This window comes from Geotrypetes seraphini, chromosome 8 (assembly GCF_902459505.1).
Source record: "Geotrypetes seraphini chromosome 8, aGeoSer1.1, whole genome shotgun sequence".
Taxonomy (NCBI): domain Eukaryota; kingdom Metazoa; phylum Chordata; class Amphibia; order Gymnophiona; family Dermophiidae; genus Geotrypetes; species Geotrypetes seraphini.
Genome location: NC_047091.1, coordinates 14,535,390 through 14,559,255, shown reverse-complemented (window position 1 = coordinate 14,559,255; position 23,866 = coordinate 14,535,390). Strand labels below are relative to the sequence as shown.

Genomic DNA, 23,866 nt, shown 5'->3' with positions numbered 1-23,866 from the left:
ATTATTATTCGAAATATAGGAGAACTTTTTTGTTTTCAAAATTGATATTATTTTTTCCCTCACTGTATACCTATGTTTTGAATTTGTCAAAATCATATTTTATTTTTCCAATAAAGAAGGGATCGGTGAACACGCATATGAAACTGGTGAGGTTCAGTACCTCCAACAAGGTTAAGAACCACTGTTCTAGCCATAACTGATCCTTCTTGCAGAAGTCTAGCGCTGACAACACTCTCTTCTCTTTTTTTTTCATTTCCCCCCACCCCCTCCAATGTCTACATTTGCTATTAATGGCTTTGGCATTTTCTTTCCTGATTCTGTTATGAGTCATGTTTGCAACATTTGAAGAAGTGCGGGGGTGGGGGGGGGGGTGTTCTTCGAGTAAGCAATTTTTTTCCCTCAACTGTTTTCTTCCGTTTTATGACAGGCAGGGTGGCACATTTCATAAAAGATCTCCTTGGACAGGAAATCTCCAACAGAACACTTCTGTACTACGTGCTTTGGTTTTCGGCCACCAGCACATACGTCACAAATTGCTGAAAATGTCCAACTAGCGCCCAATATGAAAGCGGCTATTTTAGGGGCATGCGTGCCTGCGTGTGACATCATCACGTCGCATCCAGGCATGGCCCCAAAGAGACATGATTTGTGTGGGGCCGGGGTTGGGGGGACAGATTGGGCAGAACATGGCGGTGCGGAATGGGGCAGGGCCACGTGTCCTATTTTTTGGGAGAAAAAAATACGGTAGCCCTAGTCCACCATCTATCCTCCTTGAAGCCTGGACATTTCAGAAACAATCTAATACTGTATGTAACACCATTACTAAGCTCTTTTGTCATAACTCCAGCAACGCAGTGTTTCTACTTGTCTATAGTTCATATATTGTAACTCAGTGATCTCCAACTCAAACCCTTTGCAGGGCCACATTTTGGATTTGTAGGTACTTGAAGGGCCTCAGAAAAAATAGTTAATGTCTTATTAAAGAAATGATAATTTTGTGTGAGGTAAAACTCTTTATAGTTTATAAATCATTCCTTTTAGCTAAGTCTTAATAATAATATTGTCATTTATAGCTAGAGATATATGATCAAGAAACTCTTTTATTTTACTTTTGTGATTACGATAAACGTACCGAGGGCCTCAAACTAGTACCTGGCGGGCTGCGAGTTTGAGACCACTGCTATAGGCTAAGGCTCTTTACACCTGCATTGTGATGTCATAGAACTTTATGGTTATAGAAACATAGTAACACGATGGCCATCCACAGCATCCACTATCTCCTCCTCTCCCTATTGGCTAAGGCTCTTTACACCTGCATTGTGATGTCATAGAACTTTATGGTTATAGAAACATAGTAACACGATGGCCATCCACAGCATCCACTATCTCCTCCTCTCCCTATTGGCTAAGGCTCTTTACACCTGCATTGTGATGTCATAGAACTTTATGGTTATAGAAACATAGTAACACGATGGCCATCCACAGCATCCACTATCTCCTCCTCTCCCTATTGGCTAAGGCTCTTAACATTTGCATCTCCTCTTCCTATAGGCCAGTGGTCTCCAACTCAAACCCTTTGCAGGGCCACATTTTGGATTTGTAGGTACTTGGAGGGCTTCAGAAAAAAGAGTTAATGTCTTATTAAAGAAATTACAATTTTGCAAGGGGTAAAAACTCTTTATAGTTTATAAATATTTCCTTTTGGCTAAGTCTTAATAATAATAATAATAATAATAATAATAATGTAATTTATAGCTAAAGAGACATATGATCATGAAACTGTTTTATTTTACTTTTGTGATTATGATAAACATACCGAGGGCCTCAAAATAGTACCTAGCGGGCCGCATGTGGCCCCCAGGCTGCGAGTTTGAGACCACTGTTGTAACTCTTGTAATAATAATAATAATAATAATTTTATTTTTATATACCGCCTAACCAAAAAATGGTTCTAGGTGGTTTACAACAAATAAGCACAAGTCATACAGTGGAGAGTAATTTTAAAAGGAAAAAAACAATGCAAAACAAAACACAATAAATAAGAATTGGTCCTACAGTAGAAAATATGGTTCTAAGCAGATTACAACAAATAAGAACCGACCATACAGTAAAAATACAATTTAGAAGAAGATACATTGCAAGACGGATGCATAGAATTATTAAATGAAACAACCAGTTAGGATACAAATTTTTCAAATGGGTCTTCAATAGTTTTCTAAAATCAAGATAAGAAGAGGATCCTAGCATAATTTTACTGAACCAATCATTCAATTTGGCAGCTTGAAAAGAGAGAGCTCTCCAGAAATCTTTTGTAACAACATAATTTAGCGGAAGGAAATGTAAACAGACAAACTCTGCGTGTGACCTTATTTGGGTGGAAACCAGGTATCCAGGTGACAAACCAAAAATTGATTTGTAACAAATGAAGGCAAACTTAAACAAAACTCTGGCCTCAATCGGCAGCCAGTGGAGTTTTAAATAATATGGTGTAATATGCTCCCGTTTTTTCAATCCGAAGATCAATTGAATTGTACCATCGTTGCTGAAGTTAATGTTCATATGTCCATCAAAACTGCTCATGGAAACCGCTCTGAATTGACTTCCTAGCCATTAGTTAGCGGTATAAAAGCTTTAAATAAACAGTAGGCCAGACTGGGATTTTGGCGACATTTATCGTCGGCGTCGTAGGCCAGGACTTTACCTGGTCCATAGCTTGAGCCAGCCCTGTTGCCACCGGCTGAATGTCAGGGCTATAATTTAAAATAGCTGAGGACAAAACTCATTTCAAGTAGATTTTAATGCCAGACCTCAAACACCCAAGGCACTACTCTTAACTATTTTTGTGCCTTTACTGGAGTGGTGTTTTCATCATTGGTCTTAGCAAAGTGACGTGTGCAAAAAGATTCATTCGACATCTATATTTTAAACAGGATCTCTATAAATTATAAAGTGCATACAGTGCTGTAGAGAGAATTGGGTTCTTAGGCCCGTGTGCGATTCTCAAAAGCCGCTTAGGCACCTTCTGAGGCTGGGCATCCTATACAGAATCCGGGCCTTAGCGGGCCGCGGCTTCAAAAAGCTGATTCACAAAAAGAGTCAAGGTATATCGTTCTGAAAAATGGCACACAGAGGATATTTTTACCCTGAGGTGGTTCATCTTTGAGGAGGCATCGCCCCTGACGAAACCAAAAGTGAAACGGTTGGGCAGCCGTCGGGCAGAAAGTTAAGTGTTCTTCAACCTTTTTACACCTTTGGACCGGCAGAAATAAAATAATTATTTTGTGGCCCGGCATTGGTCTGCGGACCGGCGGTTAAAGAACACTGGGCTAAGTCATGGGCCAGACCCTGCCCATCTCTACCCAATCTCCACCCCAGACCCCGCCCCCACAATAGTACTAATTGTAACACTATTTTTTCCATTTATTTTTCATAGATACACACAATATAATCTTATTAACAACACATAAGAACATAAGCAATGCCTCCGCTGGGTCAGACCTGAGGTCCATCGTGCCCCGCAGTCCGCTCACGCGGCGGCCCAACAGGTCCAGGACCTGTGCAGTAATCTTCTATCTATACCCCTCTATCCCCTTTTCTAGCAGGAAATTGCCCAATCCTTTCTTGAACCCCAGTACCATACTCTGCCCTATTACGCTCTCTGGAAGCGCATTGGCTAAGGCTCTTAACATTTGCATCTCCTCTTCCTATTGGCTAAGGCTCTTTCAACCTGCATTGTGATGTCACAGAACTTTAGTAACATAGAAACATGATGGCAGATAAAGGCCAAATGGCCCATCCAGAGCATCCATATCTCCTCCTCTCCCTATTGGCTAAGGCTCTTAACATTTGCATCTCCTCTTCCTATAGGCTAAGGCTTTTGCACCTGCATTGTGATGTCACAGAACTTTAGTAACATAGAAACATGATGGCAGATAAAGGCCAAATGGCCCATCCAGAGCATCCACTATCTCCTCCTCTCCCATAAGAACATAAGCAATGCCTCTGCTGGGTCAGACCCGAGGTCCATTGTGCCCAGCAGTCCGCTCATGCGGCGGCCCAACAGGTCCAGGACCTGTGCAGTAATCTTCTATCTATACCCCTCTATCCCCTTTTCCAGCAGGAAATTGCCCAATCCTTTCTTGAACCCCAGTACCGTACTCTGCCCTATTACGCTCTCTAGAAGCGCATTCCAGGTGTCCACCACATGTTGGGTAAAGAAGAACTTCCTAGCATTCATTTTGAATCTGTCCCCTTTCAACTTTTCTGAATGCCCTCTTGTTCTTTTATTATTCGAAAGTTTGAAGAATCTGTCCCTCTCTACTCTCAATATGCCCCTCATGATCTTATAAGTCTCTATCATGTCTCCTCTTCTCCAGGGAATAGAGACCCAGTTTCTCCAATCTCTCAGCGTATGAAAAGTTTTCCATCCCCTTTATCAGACGCGTCGCTCTCCTCTGAACCCTCTCGAGTAACGCCATGTCCTTCTTAAGGTAAAGCAACCAATATTGGACGCAGTACTCCAGATGCGGACGCACCATTGCCCGATACAATGGCAGGATAACTTGTTTCGTTCTGGTTGTAATACCCTTCTTGATTATGCCTAGCATTCTGTTTGTCTTCCTAGCGGCCACTGCGCATTGTGCCGTCGGCTTCATTGTCATGTCCACCATTACCCCCAATCCCTTTCTTGGGTACTCTCATTTAATAACATCCCTTCCATCGTATAGTTGTACCTCGGGTTTCTGTTTCCCACATGTAATACTTTACATTTCTCAACGTTGAACTTCATCTGCCATCTCGTCGCCACATAATGGTTAACCACAAAATTAAACTACACAAAGCACACTGACAGCAGATTGTATAAATTCTCAAAACTGACATAATTCAATCACAAAATTCAAAAATAAAATCATTCCCCCTACCTTTGTTGTCTCCTTCCCTCCATTCTATGCCTTACCTTCTGGCTTGCTCCTGCCTGGCCATTTTATGCCGTTCCCGATGTTATATTTAGGCCGGCTCCCTCTTCCTCACTGATGCAGTGCACAAAGCTGCGGGCAGCAGCTCCTTGCGTGTCCCGCGCCTCATCTGGAAGCCTTCCCTCTGACGTTGCGACTTCAGAGAGAAGGCTTCCGGATCAGGTGCAGAACGCGTGTAGGAGCCGCTGCCCGTGGCTTTGTGCACTGAATCAGTGAGGAAAAGGGAGCTGGCTCGAAGATAACACTACATCGATCGCACCGTGGACCGGCGGTTGAAGAACACTGTTATGGGCCTGATGCACGTGCTGGCCCTGTGGACCGGCAGGAAATTTCTGTGGACCGGCACTGGTCTACAGACCGGTGGTTGAACAACACTGAGAGCCACCTGAAACACACTGAGCTTATACAATGGGACCCCCAAAAAACTAAAATTTATAGTGAATTTGGCGTGCCCTCAGTGTGAGGGAATAAGCAGTAAGGGGTGTCACAATATAACCGCTCCAATGCTTAATAACAAAAGCTGGCTGAGAAGTCAACACCACTCAATTCCAGCTGCACGCCAATGTGCATAAATCAAAAATATGATAATAACAAACGTGCTTCAATGGAAAAACTCCGTGTAATTATTTGTATAAACAGTGTGGCTCTCTGTAATCACCAAACCTCCCCAACAGAGTACAAACATCATAGCACTTAGCTTGAATCTTCAGCCGGATTAGCGTGGTGTAATACGAGGTTACAATTGTTGTGGTAAGCCTTCCTGCTGACACCTCTCACCCATCCCCACCCACGAAAATTCATCCCCCCTCCTGAAAGTTCAACCCCCCATCACAAAAGCACCAGGAGAAGTGAACTGTGACACATCAGGTCACTTCCTCCTCTTCTGCAGGTTTACATCAGACTGTTAATTTGAATTGGGGGGTGGGAGGGGGGGAAGGTCCATAGTTCAGATGAACAGTGGAGTCTAAGAGGAATAGGAAATGACTTTATGTGCAACGGTTCACTTCCTCTTCCTCCTGCTGCAGTCTCTGTGGGAGAGGTGTTAGGTGTTAGGGGTAGAGAAAGGTGAATGTGCCATTGGGGTGGATAGGGGAGGCTGAAGCTTGAAGAGGGAAGTAAGAGGAAATTTTGGGTCATATGACGGGGAAATTCAGTGCAAAAATGCTACAAATAAACAGCACAGAATTTTGCAAAATCTTCAAATATTTGGCACAGAATTCCTCCTGGAGTAAAATGTGCAAAGAAGCAATTCTGGTCTTATCTCAAGAAAGATATGGCAGCGCTAGAAAAGGTTCAAAGAAGAGTAAAGGGGATGGAACTCCTCTCGTATGAGGAAAGACTAAAAAGATTAGGGCTTTTCAGCTTGGAAAAGAGGCGGCTGAGGGGGTTCAAGTTGATTGATTTTTCACTCTCAAAAATTACGAAGACTAGGGGACATTCGAAGTTACAGGGAAATACTTTTAAAACCAATAGGAGGAAAATTTTTTTTCACTCAGAGAATAGTTAAGCTCTGGAACACATTACCAGAGGTTGTGGTAAGAGCAGATAGTGTAGCTTCTTTTAAGAAAGGTTTGGATAATTTCCATATTCTGTTATTGGGAAAGATATGGGAGAAGCCACTGCTTGCCCTGGATCGGTAGCATGGAATGTTGCTACTCCTTGGGCTTTGGCCAGGGACTAGTTACCTGGATTGGCCACCATGAGAACAGGCTATTGGGCTTGATGGACTGTTGGTTTGACCCAGTAAGGCTGTTCTTATGTTCTCACAGAAGTGGATAACTTCCAACAGGATCCGACAACAGGCTGGAAGTTCCCAAAGCCTGGCAGGAGAAAAAGCGAGGCAGAAAGCAGGCAGTTCAGAACAAGTGAGAGGTTGGGCCATACTGAATACTCCAGGGACTAACAGAAAGAAGATGATCAAAAGTGAAAACCTAATCTTCCGTTCTGCTACATCCCTTCGAGATTCAGTACACTAGGTACCAAAGCAATGGCAGCATCTAGGGAGGGGCAGAAGAGCCTGCCCACAACACCAAGGGCATCAAAGTGAGCCGTCACATTCACCCAGGAAAAAACAAGTAAAGGTAGGAAGAGAGGACTAAGGAGCCACCTTGCAAAGTTAATCTGGAGAAAACGTGTAAGACTCTGCCATGAAGCAGCAACACTTCTAGTGGAGTGGGCATGAAGGGAAACCAGTAGCAGCTTGCAGCAGGTAACATAAGCCACAGAAATGGATATACAAATCCATTTGGCAATCGAGGTCATGGACGCTGGCCGACTATGCCAAGGTGGAGCAGTCAGCCACAAATCAGGACCTTAGGACCCTCCCACTGCATCCCAAGATGCATTGGGAGGGGGAAGGCCCATCATTCTGAGCACAAGGCCCTATAGGCAGGAGGGAGTGGGCTTCCTTCCTGCTGATTTGTCATCCAAAGGTATGGGGGCTGTCAGAGAATGTGGGGAGATGTCATGTGGATGTAGGGAGATGTCAGGTAGATGTGGGGAGATGTTAGATGGATGTCAGGGGGAAGGGTGTAGGAGATTGGAGGGAGAGACATTTTTTTTTCTCTCTGCCGATTCAACTGATCCTGGCAGGGCAATCCACCATCAGCTGAGCCAGCAAGACTGCACGGAAACTGGCTGAGCCGATGGGGATTCCCCTGCCACGATCAGACAAGGTAGTTGGGTATATCTGCAAAACTTGCTTTTGTGTGTTTTTCATGTGGACGTTTTTATTGTTGAAAATGGCCAAAAAAGATAAACGTCCTAAGGACCAAAACATCTACTTAGGTCATTTTCAAAAATAAAGATAGACGTCTGGATGTTTTGAAAATAGATATTTTCTCTACTGAATTTCTGGACTTTTTTTCCCCAAAACATCCAAATTTAGACTTAGACATCCTATTGAAAATGCCCCTCCACATGTTTAAATATATTTTGAGGTTAACAAGGGATTACTTATTCTTGTAATGTTTAAATTACTTTTTCCTTGAAGATTTTTTTTTTTTACCAGATTTTGTAAGCTGTACAATAGACACATATGAATATACACAATTACTTTGCTGTGCTGAGCATTTGAGCTTAACATTCACTGAAGCCCCTGCGAAGTCTCTGGATGTGTGTAATACGAGATTATCAGATTTTGCACAGAAACTCCACGAGCAGGTCAGTCGTCGAAGGGACTCATGTTATGTGGCCATGGCCAGAGAATTTTTTTTCAAAATAGTCTTACCACTGCCATTGACCTGAAGGACTATGCAAAGAGTCAGGTGCTAACCTACCAGCCAAGGAAATAAAGTAGTCCAAAAGTGAAGTTCCAGAGTTTATTATTAAACAAACACCTGACATGTTCCACCTAAGGCTACATCAAGGGTCAGTGGACATGTGCAAGGAACAAAATCACAATGGTACAATTCTTCCAACATAGGAAGTTGAAAACAACTGGTAAATGCTTATAAGACAGAGACAATCCAACCAAAACTGCAGTAAAAAAAAAAGTCAAAATGACCAAAACAAGGAGAAAAACTGCAGAAACGATGTACAAGATATAAAAGTCTAATCTTTATTGAAAAAAGTGCAATGTAGCATTCCAAATGGTTCTCTTGTGTAGGTACACAGGACCCAACACGGTCCGTGTTTCGGAAAACACACTCCTTCCTCAGGGGTCCGGGATGCAATGGTACATCGATGCAGAGAACCTTATAAAAACAAAAATCCTATCATTATGGAGGTCCTGTTAAGATGCAGCTCAAAGGACTCACAGCAAAAGAAAGCAAAAATGCTTGTAAGACCCAAATTCAGTGCACCAAAAGCCTTCCCACAAAGGATAGTGAAAGCAACTACTATATAAAAATCAAACGGCATTCTTACATCGGAGGCAGGGAATCGCTGCTGCTAACATTTATGTCAGGCGCTTCGTTAATAATAAACTTTGGAACTCCATTTTGAACTTCCTTCATTTCTGTCGTGAGCAGCTGATAGGAGTTGAATTCCTGTACTATGGGAAAATCTCTTCTCTTATCTCTCGACTGGATGTCTCTCAGAGACAAGAAAGACACATTCTCAAACAAACAACTGTGAATTGCTGAACCTTCCCCTTTTTAAAAAATTAATTAAAGAAAAAGGATGCACCGACCTATGCCTGCCATTGATGTGGTGTAAGGGGGCACGTCTACACATGCATGTTCTAATGCCACTGTTACGATAATACAGTAAAACTTTGGATTGCAAGTAACTTGGTTTGCAAACATTTTGCAAGACAAGCAAAACATTTTATTAAATTTTAACTTGATATACAAGCAATGTCTTGCAATACAAGTACATACAGTATATACGCGTCATATCATCACAACTGAGCCGATGGCTCTTCTCTCTCTGACGCTGCAAGAGTGTAGTGACTGTTCTAAACGAGCGAGGTCTTGCGATACGAGTACATACAGTATACTCGCGTCACATCATCATAATTGAGCCGATGGTTCTTCTCTCTCTGACGCTGCGGGAGTGTAGTGACTGTTCTAAACGAGTGAGGTCTTGCAATACGAGTACGTATAGTATTTTGTATTAAAGCTTTTGGGTTGTGGAATGATTCGTCTGAGTTAGAGAGCTGCATGGGAACGGGGACGACGGGAATCCCACGGGACCCATGGGGATCCTGCGGGTTCCCCCTTTGGGTCACGGGGATCCCGTGGGGACGCCCCCTAGGGTCGCGGGGATCCCGTGGGGACGCCCCCTAGGGTCGCGGGGATCCCGTGGGAACGCCTCCGAGGGTCGCAGGGTTCCTGCGGGATTGGATGGCACTCGAGCCGCGAGGCTAGTCTCCTTCGCCTTACCTGCCCTGCTGCAGCACACAGCCGAACGGAAGTTTTCCCGATGTCAGCGCTGACGTCGTAGGGAGGGCTTAAGCAAAGCCCTCCCTTCCTCCAGCGTCAGTACTGACATTGGGAAGACTTCCGGTCGGCTGAGTGCGGCAGGGCAGGTAGGGAGAAGGCAATGGCGTACCAAAAGGGGGGGGGCGGTCCGCCCCAGTTGCAGCCATGGAGGGGAGTGTGCACAGCCGGTCAGGTCCCCTTACCTTTGTGGCGCTTCCCCCGACCGACCGACAACAGGCCCGGCCGACAAACCTCCCTGCCCTGTAGCCGCGAATCTAAATTACCTTCTTACAGCAGCTTCAATACTCCAGCTGCTGTAAAAAGGTAATTTAGATTTGCAGCTACAGGGCAGGGAGGTTTGTCTGACCGGGCCTGTTCTGTTGTCGGTCGGGTGGGGAAGCGCCACAAAGGTAAGGGGCAGGGAGGGAGAAAGGGAGGAAAGGTGGAGTGGAGAAGAAAAGACGCTTAAGGGAAATGGGTAAAACTGAGGGGGGAGAAGGCCGCTGAAAGCACTGGGGAAGACACAGGGGTGGAGAAGGACGCTGAAAGGACATGGGGAAGACGGAAGGGGGGGAGAAGGATGATGAAGACAGAGAGGGGAGAAGGACGCTGAAAGCACTGGGGAAGACAAAGGGGTGGAGAAGGACACTAAAAGCACATGGGGAAGACAAAGGGGTGGAGAAGGACGCTGAAAGGACATGGGAAGTCGGGAGAGAACGACGCTGAAAGGACATGGGGAAGACGGGGTGGAGAAGGACGCTGAAAGGACATGGGGAAGACAGAGGGGGGAGAAGGACGCTGAAAGGACATGGGGAAGACAGAGGGGGGAGAAGGACGCTGAAAGGACATGGGGAAGACAGAGGAGGGAGAAGGATGCTGAAAGGACATGGGGAAGATGGGGGGAGGAAGGACGCTGAAAGGACATGGGGAAGACAGAGGGGGGAGAAGGACGCTGAAAGGACATGGGGAAGACAGGGGGGAGAAGGACACTGAAAACACATGTGGAAGGCAAAGGGAGAGAAGGATGCTGACAGGACATGGGGAAGATGGGGGGAGAAGGACGCTGAAAGGAAATGGGGAAGAGAGAGTGGGGAGAAGACGCTGACAGGGAAGAAGACTGGGGAGCGGAGGGAAGAAGATGAGTGCCAGACCAATTTGGGAGGGGGGAGAAAGGGAGAGGCACAGTAACAGAGCAAATGGAAGACGCAGAGAGAAGAGAGACAGTGGATGGAAGGAATTGAATGAGAACATGAGGAAAGCAGAAACCAGGCAACAAAGGTAGGAAAAAAATTCTTTTTTTTTTTTTTTCTTCAGGATAAAGTAGTATATTAGTTGTATTGATAAAAATGTATAAACATTAGAGGCTCTGGTATAAACCCATTTACAAAGTATGTATTCTTCCCAATTAATATTTCCAAATTAATAAAGTCTTTTTGCTTATTTTTAAATGGGTTTCTACCAGAGCCTTTAATTCAGTAGCATAATTAAATGAACTAACTATTTCTGTAGTTTATAGGGACGGGCGGGGACGTAGGGGATTTCTCGTGGGGACGGAGGGATTCCTCGCGGGGACGGGTGTGGACGGGTGGGAGTCTTCACGGGGACGGGTGGGGATGGGTGGGGACGGGTGGGATTTCTGTCCCCGCGCAACTCTCTAGTCTGAGTTTCCATTATTTCCTATGGGGAAATTCGCTTTGGTATACGAGTGCTTTGGATTACAAGCGTGCTTCCGGAACAAATTATGCTCTCAAACCAAGGTTTTGCTGTATTCTATAATGGAATCTTGGTGCCAAAATGCCATAGAGAGATGGCACTAAGCACACAGCATTAGATTGTCTAGACACCCTGGAAGGTACGGACAACATGAGCAGGGATCTAGAAAAAAACTTGAGGAGTAATCTAGAACAGGAGTCGACAATCTTTCTACAGCAAAGAGCCAATTTAACCAAAATGTTTGACCCAAGGTTTACAAAGAGCCGCAAGGTGTAGCTTCTCTCCCCTCCAACTCTTTGCAGGTCTCTGCTATTTTAGTAACATCCGGACCCCTAGATCCACCCCCCAAGCCTGCCCCATTCCATCCATCCATCCCCGTCCCATTACACCCCAGTCTTGCCACTAATCCCGCCCTAGCCCCACCCCCACTGCTTGCTCTCGTGGGCAGAAGAGCATCTGCGCATGTGTGGATGCCCTCCTGCCCGACGCAATTTCGAGGAGGCTTTTCAAAACCCGGACCAAGTGCCGGGTTTTGAAAAGCCATCCGGACCCCCAGACATGTCCGGGGAAATCCAGACGTCTGATAACCCTAAGTATAGCCAAACAGGTAGATAAAGCAGTGGCAAAAGCCAGAAGGATTCTTGGGTGGCTAGGGAGAGGAATGACCAGCAAAAAAACGAAAGGAGGTGAAAGTACTGTATCTCTGTGTAAGTCTCTGGTGAAATCTCTTTAGGGCAGTGGTCTCAAACCCATGGTCCGGGGGTCACATGCGGCCCACCAGGTACCGTATTTGCCGGCGTATAAGACGACTGGGCGTATAAGACGACCCCCCAACTTTTACAGTTAAAATATAGAGTTTGTTATATACTCGCCATATAAGACTACCCCTTCTTCCGCACACCTTCTGCACAACAAATAAAACTTAAAAGAACATCAGAATTTATTTCAACAATTTTAATGAATTCACTAAAGCTGAATAGAACAATAAACCCATGGGAGCTGCCATGCTATTTGTTTTCTAAACTGTTAACCAAACTGAAACTGTCAATGATAGAAGGAAGATAACACATAGAGGGAGAGAGCAAGTGCCGGGCAAGTCCCTAGCAAGTTTGCTGGCATGACAGTTTCCCTTTAAAAGCCTTCAAAAGCCTCCTGTTCGCCCCAGCAACTTCCTTAAGGGCATCTTTATCCCTCTCTCATTTCTCTGCTGACCCCATTTCCAGCATCAATCTCTCTCTACTTTCTCATTCCTGTCTCTCCCCTTTCCCTCCTCTAATCTCCCTGCCAGCTGTTTCCTTCCTTTTTACCTTCTCCCTTCCCTCCTCCCCCCTATCCAACAGTAGCTCTCTTCCCAACTCTTTCCCTCTTCCCCTCCCAGCAGCATCTCTCTTTCTACCTCTCTCCAGGTGCAGTAGCAGCTCTCCCTTTATCCATCAGCTTCCCAGCCTCCAACAGTGGCTTCCTCTCCTTCCAGCAGCTCTCAGTACTTGCCTGCAGCAGTGATTTCCTTAGGCAGCCTTGGGTCCGTTGCCGCCTCTGAGGAAAGGGGAAGTTGCCAAAGTGAATCACTGCCCTGGTAAGTACAGAGCTTCTAGGAGAGGAGACAGCCACTGTTGAAGGCTCCCCATGATCTTACTCCTGCTGTGCCCTGCACATTCGCGACCCCCCCCCCCAAGCCGGCAAAAACAGCTTTGCACCGCAGGCCCAGCCGCCCAAGACGAGTCGGAGGCCCCTACCCGCCGCATCCTGCACGTGGGCAGACTCATCACAAACGCTGCTGATGGCCCCAATCGACACGCTGACCTCCCCGCGCACACTGACCATCTTCTCTCTGCCTGCACTTTCCCCGCGGCCCTCTTCGGCGACTCAGCAGGGGCAGCGATCAAGACGGGCTGCAAACGTCGGGACCTTCCCTCTCTGAGTCCCGCCTATTTTGTTTCAACTTCCTGTTTCCGCATAGGCGAGACTCACAGAGGGAATGACCGCCTGCCTTGATCGCCCGAGGCTGGGAGGAACAGAAGATTTCTGCAAACACCATCGGGGCAGAAAATTTAACGGGTCCATCTCGCCGGTCCTGTGTGGACCGGCAGGAATTTTCTGCAGACCGGCACCGGTCCGCGGACCGGCGGTTGAAGAACTGTGATGTAAACAGTACCCGGCGTATAAGACGACCCCCGACTTTGGGGAGGATTTTAAGGTACTGAAAAGTCGTCTTATACGCCGGCAAATACGGTACTATTTTGAGGCCCTCGGTATGTTTATCATAATCACAAAAGTAAAATAAAACAATTTCTTGATCATATGTCTCTTTAGCTATAAATGACAATATTATTATTAAGACTTAGCCAAAAGGAAAGATTTATAAACTATCAAGAGTTTTACCCCATGCAAAATTGTCATTTCTTTACTAAGACATTAACTATTTTTTTCTGAGGCCCTCCAAGTACCTACAAATCCAAACTGTGGCCCTGCAAAGGGTTTGAGTTGGAGACCACTGCTTTAGGGGTACTGTGTGCAATTCTGGAAATTACATCTGCAAAATTATAATTTTAACTTAACTTATTTTAGTTTAACAATTGAATAATTGAATAACAGCCTTCAATCCTTAACCCTACTCCTCTGCCCTCCAATCCAGCCAGCTGATTAACCGTTCCCCTTAACTGTATCCATGACATCCTGTTTGTCTTTGGGAAGCAGAGCTGAGCTTGTGATGTCATAATGCCTCATTCCACCAATAAGAGCCAACCTCATCAGTGATGTCACAATGGCTTCATTGTCCTGCCCTCCCCTCTGCCCTCCAACCCAGCCAGCAGATTAACCGTTCCCCTTAACTGTATCCATGACATCCTGTTTGTCTGTCTTGCCTGTTTAGATTGTAAGCTCTTTGGAGCAGGGACTGTTTTCTTACTCTTTGTGACTCTGTGCAGCGCTGCATGCGTCTGGTAGCGCTTTAGAAATAATTAATAGTAGTAGTAGTAGTAGTAGTAATTTAAGAGTGGAGGAATAGCCAAATGATTAGTGCAGTGGGCTGAAAACAGGGGGAAATGGGTTTGATCCCCACTGGAGCTTTTTGTGTCCCTGGACAAGTCACTTAAACCCCCATTGCCCCAGGTACAAAACTTAGATTATGATTCCACTAGGGACAGAGAAAGTACCTGCAGGCAGTCTCTGAGCCTGACTTAAGTACGACTCGTACTTAAGAACGCAGTTTCGGCTTCATTTGATGTCACTGAGCAGTATTTCCAGTGGCATAGACTCCTACATTTCTCCTGCAGCAGATTCAGGAATGATGCCTGGCCACATTAAGAACAGTGTATGGCTGTGCATGCTGTACCTTAGAGGGAACACTAGTAGGGCCAGTTTCTCAGTTCCATATGGAATTCCGCAGGGATCGATTCTCTCTCCTCTTCTATTTAATATTTTTCTTGCACCCCTCATGACCCTCTGTCAATCTATTGGTTTTACCGTATTCGCTTATGCGGATGACATACAGCTTCTACATTCCCTGGATCCCAACAGTTCCTTTGAAGTATCCGCTATTATTGCAAAACTTGAACAGATTCATCACTGGCTTGAATCAAATAGATTGGCGCTAAACATTGATAAAACAAACGTTATGCTCTTTCCTTGGAAAGACAGTTTTACTTTCTCTTTCCCAATCACCATTAAAGGCATTTCTTTGAAATTGATTCATAAGATCAGGATTCTCGGAATTATTTTTGATGAAAAACTAACCTACTGTGATCATGTTAGTTATGTCATAAAATCTACTTTTTACAGGCTCCGTCAAATTCGCTCAATGGCAACATTTTTATGCCCCAAATCCTTAAATATACTGGTTCACTCTTTGGTCATTTCCAAGATTGACTACTGTAATGCCTTATTTAAAGGACTAGCTCAAAAAGAAATCAAACGTTTACAAATTATTCAAAATGCCTCAATCAAGCTTATTGAGAAAGCTAAGAAATTCGATCATGTTACCCCTTTACTTGAGAAAGCACATTGGTTACCAGTTGCTTACCGAATAATGTATAAATTATGTCTGCTCACTCTCAAATCCATACTATTCAAAACCCCAGCATTTATTCACAAAGTTTTAATTCCTTATACTACTTCGAGAGTATTACGGTCAACAGAACAATATCTATTGGTCGTTCCTTCTTTAAAAGTTATTAGTACATGACGTCATTCTATCTTCTCGGTTACGGCTCCCCAAGCTTGGAATGCCCAAGAGAGGAAAGAGTTCTAGGCAAATTTAAAAGCAAACTTAAGGGCTTCCTTTTTAAAGACGCTTTCAGTGATTAACTAAATTTCTTATGTTTTTAATCTCTCCTTAAATTACAATAAATTTCTTCCCCTTTTCCCAATGTGTTATTAACCTTAATTGTTTCTTTCATATTCAATTGTATTTCTTCCTGTAACTTTCCCATTACTTGATCTTGTATGTAAAAATAGTCTTGTTAGTTATGTTTACTCATGTTATATTATGTTATGTATTTAATGATATTTTAATATGTTTAGTAATAATTTTGTTAGTCATGTATGTTTCCCTTGACTTTGTAATTTTTAGCTGTACATCGCTTAGAATTTGGAATAGGCGATTAATCAAATCTTATAATAAACTTGGAAACTTGGGAGCAGAGGGAAGCAGCAAGAATCTTAAAATCTACAAGTTCTGAGTTACATACAAATCCGACTTAAGAACAGCTTTTAAAAAAATAATTTGTTCTTATCGTGGGAACTGCCGGTATATGTAATAAGTATACCACTTTGATTGCACCGTAGAAAGATATTATAACAAGAATCTAATAAACAGACAAATCTCTTTATCCAACCCAAACTAAACACCCCTACTGTCCATATCATCAACATTAATTAACCAACATCATGCAATCATCAAAACAATAAATACACCTCCACTTATAGGCAAATTATGCTACTCTCCATCCGAAGAAACTTGACTTAGCTCATGTAACATCTTTTGTAATCTAGAATATATTGTAATTCTTATTCTCCACCAGTTGTAAATTGACTCAGTTGCTATGTAACATCTCCTGTGATATTGAATGTACTGTAATTCTTCACTATTACCTGTAATTAACACTTCTCCTGTAATGTAATTCTACTGGAAATGCCCAGATATCTTCTTTATTGTAATCCGTGGCTATGTTACATCTACTGCGATATTTAATGTATTGTAACTCTTCACTGTTACTTGTAATCTACTCTTCTCCTGTAATGTAATTCTACTGGAAATGCCCAGATATCATCTTTATTGTAATCCGCCTAGAACCGCAAGGCACAGGCGGAATAGAAATCCCTAATGTAATGTAATGTAATGTAATACGTAACTTGCATTTTCAACTCGACTGAATGTACAAAGCAGATTGCATTACACAGATGATGGTATCAGTCTAGACCAGTGTCTCTCAAACTGTGTACCACAGAACAGCGGTGTGCCTGGAACAGATTCTGGACATGCCATGAGAGATTCCAGAATTTAATTTAATTTTTTAAAATTCCCTTCATAAGTATACACTAGAATAGATGACGTACATCGTATATGCAAGAGTCTATAAATGGTCATGAGTGTCTGTGTAAGTAAGGATACAACCGCTCAGACAAGCATCATTCTGTGACATGATTGGTCCTTGAAAACTAACAAGTAATTTTAGCTTAATTTTTTTATGCAGTAGTTATCCTAACTTGAGTAACAAAGCAATCAAGGCTTTGTTACCGTTTGGATCTTCTTATCTTTGCGAACTTAGATTTTCAGCTCTGACAGAAATGAAATCGAAAAAAAAAGAGAACTGCAGATGGTGGATGATGAAAATGCGTGTTTGCCTATCGACTATCGAGCTGCGTTTTGAGTTAATTTACACTCAAAAACACGCACATCTATTGCATTGATTAGACAATTCTATCTACTTTAGTTTCACCATTGTTACAATTACCCATACATAGTTTAAAGAACTGTAAATAAATAACTCTCAAATTTAATTTTTTGTTGGTTTTGCAATTTTATCATTTCATGTATAATGTGCCGTGAAAACATTTGCTCCATTTAGTGTGCCACAAAAAAACATTTGCTTTGCTTAGTGCGCCGGAGCTAAAAAAAAAAAAAAAGTTTGAAAGACACTGGTCTGGAGGCTGGCTGCTAAAATGCTCAGTGGTCTTCTTCATAGAGCGTACGAGGACAGACTTAACCCTTTCAGGACCATAAGGATCGTAGGCCAATTTTTGTGGTTTTGATGACATTTTTATGGTAAAAAGGGCTTGCAGATGCCAAAAAATTGATTTTTTTTGGTGAAATATCATTATTTTTTTTTTTTTAAATCAAACTTCTGGCTTATGGACAGTGTGGCAAGTGAATCTTCTCGTCAATCTGGCAACGACGCAAATGAATGAATGTCGGAACCAGTTTGTTTACATAAAGGCAGTATCATATGGAATCCGTACATATCAAATTTAGAACTGTAGACTATCCCAATCAAAATTTATAGGATTTTAAAGTTATGGGACAAATATGTCCCTTGGTCCTGAAAGGGTTAAAGATCTCAATGTGTACACTTTGGAAGAAAGGCGAGCAAGGGAAAGTATGAAAGAAACATTTAAACACTTCCATGGTATAAGTACACAGAAGGTGGGCCCTTCCAGATAGGGCAGTGTCTCGCAAACGTTTCCAAGCCATGGGACACTAAACTCAGGACCACGGCTGGAGGGCCTCCACCCAGGGCAGGATTAATTTGTCGAGGGCCCCTAGGCACACAAGTACACTGGGCCCCCTGCCCCGCCCTACCCCACCATGCGCCCAGGCGGAAACAGGAAGCTGCGTCAGAGGGAAGCTTTGGGTAAGTAGCACCGCTTGCACAATTACAGTTCCCATTACCTTTCTTACCCGCGTTGCTTGCTTGTCTTTCCGTCGATGGGGGGAGAGGGCTCGTTGCCGATCGATGCTGGAGGGGCCCAAATATAGTGTAATATGTCAAAGAACATGTCACATTATATGATGTTATAGGGCGCTCTCAGTGTGAACCCTCAGTGATAGGAGCACAGCTCCGACACTTCACTTCTGGGCCAAAGGAGGGAATGCATGGATGGGAGAACATCTCAGGGGAGGAGACATAGGCATCCTGGGACTGTCGGCCAAGTCTCTTCCCTGAAGAAGCCCTTTCTGGAAACGTCAATCGCTCCTCCTAAACTTACTTGCTCCACTTCATCACTTCATCATGCTTCTATTCTTTTCTCTCCTCTCTTCTACCTTCCAAAGTATTTAGATCAATGCTGTCTTGTTAAAATGTTTATTTTATTTTTCCTCTAACTCTACTTTTCACTTCTCTATTACCCTCCAGGTACTTTAGTTAGATTGTGAGCCTTCGGGACAGTAAGGGAATTTTTCAAGTACCTTTCTTATTTCTAATCTTAATGTATATTTTCTGTAAACCGCTTAGAACCTAACGGATGTAGCGGTATATAAGAAATAAATTACATTACATTGCTGTTTGGAAAAAACAATGTTGATGCCCTCCTTCATTGGGCCCCCTGACCATTTCGGGCCCTAGGCACATGCCTACATGGCTTATTGGTTAATCCTGCCCTGCTTCCACCCATGTGCAGACGCCGACGCTCCGATCAGAAATTCAGTTACTGCCACTGCCGGCGCTAAAACCCGCGCTACGCGGGTTAGTGTACGCTAATAGCAAGCGCGTGCTAATGCGTTTAGCGCCCACTGTTGAATTCTCCCCTTTGTTGCCTTTTATTCAATTTACCCCTTTGTGTCTTGGATTAACTAAATCAAAGTCTCAACCTACACTCTGTTAAAATGTTGTGTCGAAAGACATGAAGCGAGTTGTTCATATGGTGAAGCCCTCAAATGTCACTGAGTTGAAACGGTTCTGTGTGGAAAGCACAGCGAAACTCCTCAAAGGTGATCAACAGTTACAAGAAACATTTACTTGAAGTTATTGTTGCACAAGGAAGTACGACCACAGTGCCTGAGCGAAAAGTTACTCGGACACTCCTTTTACGAAGCCGCGTTAGCGGTTTTAGCGCACGCAGCTTTTTAGTGAGTGTTAAACCTGCGCTACGTGGCTGGAACTAACGCCAGCTTAATGCTGGCGTTAGCGTCTAGCGCGGCCGACAGTTTAGCGTGCGCTATTACGAGTGTTAAACCGCTAACACGGCTCGTAAAAGGAGCCCTTAGAGACAATGATAAATGTTGGCACTGTCTTACTTCGGTGGGTAATTTGGCTCATATGCTTTCTGAGTGTGAAGCTATTCGTCCCTTTTGGGAAGCCATATGATCGACTATTAAGGAGATAACGAATCGTACTGCTGATATATCATATGACATAATAATACTGCGTTCTCTCCATACTTGTTTTGCTACTTCAAAATGTAAACCAAAATTAAGTGATCATGGAATCAATATATCACAGTATTAATTTTATTTGGATGATTACTCAAATTTTAAAAATACTTTAGTTTACAACTTTTACAAATTAATCTCCATATGATCCTATAATTAACTCCTTAATGTATTAATTATAATCTTTTTATATGAGAAAATAATTTTTATGTATTTCAAAATCTAGTTGATGACACCAGCAAAATGTGCATGCTTGTGTTTATTTTGAAGCTTCACGGGCTCTTAATTGATCAATTAATGAACATATCAACTCAACAAAACCATTTTGCAAAAAAAGTTTTTATCCATTAGGTAAACATTTCATGTTTATTGGCCATGTTTCAAAAAAACATTTTTCTCATAGGTATGCAAGATTTGGTTAAAACATTTTCTTAGTAAGTCTCTGTCACAAATAGTCTATATTAAGAACATAAGAACATAAGCAATGCCTCTGCTGGGTCAGACATGAGGTCCATCGTGCCCAGCAGTCCGCTCAAGCGGCGGCCCAACAGGTCCAGGACCTGTGCAGTAATCCTCTATTTATACCCTTCTATCCCCTTTTCCAGCAGGAAATTGTCCAATCCTTTCTTAAACCCCAGTACTGTACTCTGCCCTATTACGCCCTCTGGAAGCGCATTCCAGTTGTCCACCACTCGTTGGGTAAAGAAGAACTTCCTAGCATTCGTTTTGAATCTGTCCCCTTTCGACTTTTCCGAGTGCCCTCTTGTTCTTTTATTTTTAGAAAGTTTGAAGAATCTGTCCCTCTTTACTCTCTCTATGCCCTTCATGATCCTATAAGTCTCTATCATATCCCCTCTAAGTCTCCTCTTCTCCAGGGAAAAGAGACCCAGTTTCTCCAATCTCTCAGCGTATGAAAGGTTTTCCATCCCTTTTATCAGATGTGTCGCTCTCCTCTGAACCCTCTCGAGTAACGCCATATCCTTCTTAAGGTATGGCGACCAATATTGGACGCAGTATTGATAGAAATGAACATTTGTTCAATGTATTACATGGATTGTGTGTTCCCACTAATATTATTCTTTATTCATCATTTGTTTTTACCACTTCTGCAATCACATCATCAAATGTAAAAGTGTCATTGTTTTTAACATGTTTTTTATATGTACCAATTCATATGTTTTTTATGTATCTTTTAGCTTGTTGTCCCCTGAGGAAGGCGACCTGCAAGTTGTCAGTTATAGGCAGTATAGAAAGTTTCTCTCTAAATAAATGATAGAACATGTAGATATGATCCCTTATGCCATGTCAATAGCTGGTGTGCTTGCGGGGATAAGACACTAACCCCCCCTTTTTACAAAAGCACGGAAGAAGTTTCTAGCGCCAGCCGGCACACTGAATGCTCTGTGCTGCTCCGACGATCATAGGAACTCCAGGACCGATGGAGCAGCGCAGGGCATTCCGTGCGCTGACCGGTGCTGGAAACCTCTTCTGCGCTTTTGTAAAAGGGGAGTAAGGTAGGTGTGTATCTGGTGGAGCCACCCATTTGCCCACCTTTACTCCGCCAATGTGAATGCCCTCTTTCACAAACACACTAAACTGAATACAAGTGTGTTGTATGGAATTGCGGTTACTACATATGCGGGTAGGTGTCAGTTAGTGACACCTCGTAGCCATGTATATGCTAGCATTCTGTAACATTTGTGGGTATTTGGCACCTCCCCGTAGGCACAAATTTATAGAACTGCCTTTTTACTGTTGAATAAATAAAATATATCCATTTTGTCTGAGTTATTTATTTAGTGGGATTGTCTTTTGCGCATATCAGGGATTAGATTACAGTCTGTGTGTAGACTATAAATTATGATAAAATTCAAAACATCCTGGGTGGCTCACAAGTTTTTTTTCCAGCAGTTACCAGACTCTAAGGCCTAGCTTCTTAAGAAAAAAAAAACCCCACGTTAAAAAAACGACGGACTGCCATTGCAGCCGTTCTTGTAGCGAATTTTATAAAAAGCAAGACATTCTCAAAAAATTGCTCGTGCAAATGAGATTGGCGGAGAGTAGTGACGATTCGCTAAATTTGCATGTGCCCATCACTGGTGATAGCGATGGGCACATGTGTAGAATAAATGCAAAAAGAAAAAACACCTCTCCAACCCCCCCCCCCCAACAACAGCGGGAGAGATGTTCAAAGTGCGTAGACATCTCATACAGATCTCTCCAGCATAGACATTCCTAAACCAAGAAAAGCTGACTTCAGGAGGCAAGATAGAGGTTAAGAAATGTGGCTGAAGCAGCATAGAGCACACTCACTCGACTCCCCAATCGTGCCCCCTTGCTCCTGTTTCTCGAGCCTCTGTCCCCTATTCACCCCAGCTCCACAGTTCCACATCGAAGCGTAGCTTTTACTGAGTTTTGAAACCTAGCTGCTCTTTTTCAGTCTAGGAACTGAGAGGGACTAGAGGGAATAGGAAAATCTCTGCTCACCCTGAAAGTAGACTCCAGAGCATATCTGCAGGATACGTGGCAAGGAAGAAAGATCCAAGGAGGAGATGTACTCCTGGAAAGTGAATGCTTCTTCCGACTCCAGCATGGCGCCAACTCCAATGCCAACGTCTCCCATGCAGCCAAAAGAATAGGAAAAAATAACTTCAAACTGTGCCAGTGCAGAAGGAGGCAAAGGAGAGGAACTGCCACATTGCAGTGCTGGTGTCTCAAACTTCTGCTTTTCATAGTCCAATGAGCTTCAAAGTCATTGTTCCAACCACAGGTTAGATCACCGAAACTCTGACATGCACAAATGACATCTGGATTCTAGTGCATCCTGCTGCATAGATGCCAATATGCTAAAATTAATGGGGTGTAAAAACAAAATGTTGTCTACTATTGAACAGATATTGTGTTGACATTGTAAGTAGTATGCTAAGCCATAACATGTATGTTGACTATTTTTACTGCTGAAAATTGTTGATTTTTTTTTTTTTAATAAATCTTTATTGATTTTCAAATAGTAACAGTGCAATACATATGAATGTTTTTTGTTTTTTTTTTATTCTTTATTTATCATTTTAAAAATTTTAACAAAATCAAACATTTTGTACAGAAAGATTGTCAGATTGATCACAAAATAATAAGTAAATTATTAACATAAAAAGAACAAAATTCAAATCGGACAATCTCAAGTCCTCAATAATTATGTGATCCAAGATATATATAAGAGTGAACTTTTAAGGAAATCAATTATAAATTCTATATAATAAAGAACAGTATCATGTGTCTGACTTGAGGAATTATTCTATTACCAAGTCCAACAATTACTTAGTTGTTATTGTGGTAGTTGTTGTTATACCCTCTTTTTCCAGACGTTTCAGTGTCAGAAAAGCTGTAAGTTGAGATGGCTCAAAAAACACATACTTATAACATTGGGACTCATACATCAGCCATTCTGAACTACATCACCATTTCCAATAATAACTCTTACAATGTTCTATTGGGCAAATATTGGCCGCAGCTTTATTTCATATTATTTAAACATTAATTTTCAAACTTTTGAAAATATACCAAACTTAACTCTTAACAATTTATGATTTCCTTCCAAGAGCTATTCGGTATCGACACTAGCTCTCTTATCCAAACTTTCCCTAATCTCTCGGTGACTTACGGTGTCGTCAAGTCACCTCATCTCGTGGCGGTGTCGCACACGAGGACATATTTACTATTCATAGTACTTCAAATTTTATCTGCCTATCATAAGGCTCAGGTCATAGGCCTACCAACATATTAGCTGCGACCTCCCCACCCCCCACCCAATTCCCTACCTTCATCCCCATCATTCACCCTTCACTCTCTTAATACACCCAAAGCGGTGGGAGGGAGGGAAACTAAAAACCCTTTCCTCTCCTCCCTAGCTCTTTCCTCCGTGTTTCCAATTTAGCCCGCCAATT

At 43.0% G+C, this 23,866-nt stretch overlaps 1 protein-coding gene across 1 annotated transcript in view; it reads right to left on the bottom strand.

Moving 5' to 3' along the window:
• THEMIS2 (thymocyte selection associated family member 2) overlaps positions 1-22,545 on the bottom strand; it is a 61,676-nt gene extending 39,131 nt beyond the window's left edge. The window contains exon 1 of the mRNA XM_033954506.1: positions 22,410-22,545. Coding sequence (XP_033810397.1) covers positions 22,410-22,545 — 136 coding nt within the window. The remainder of the gene's footprint in view (positions 1-22,409) is intronic.
• Positions 22,546-23,866: the final 1,321 nt, after the last annotated feature.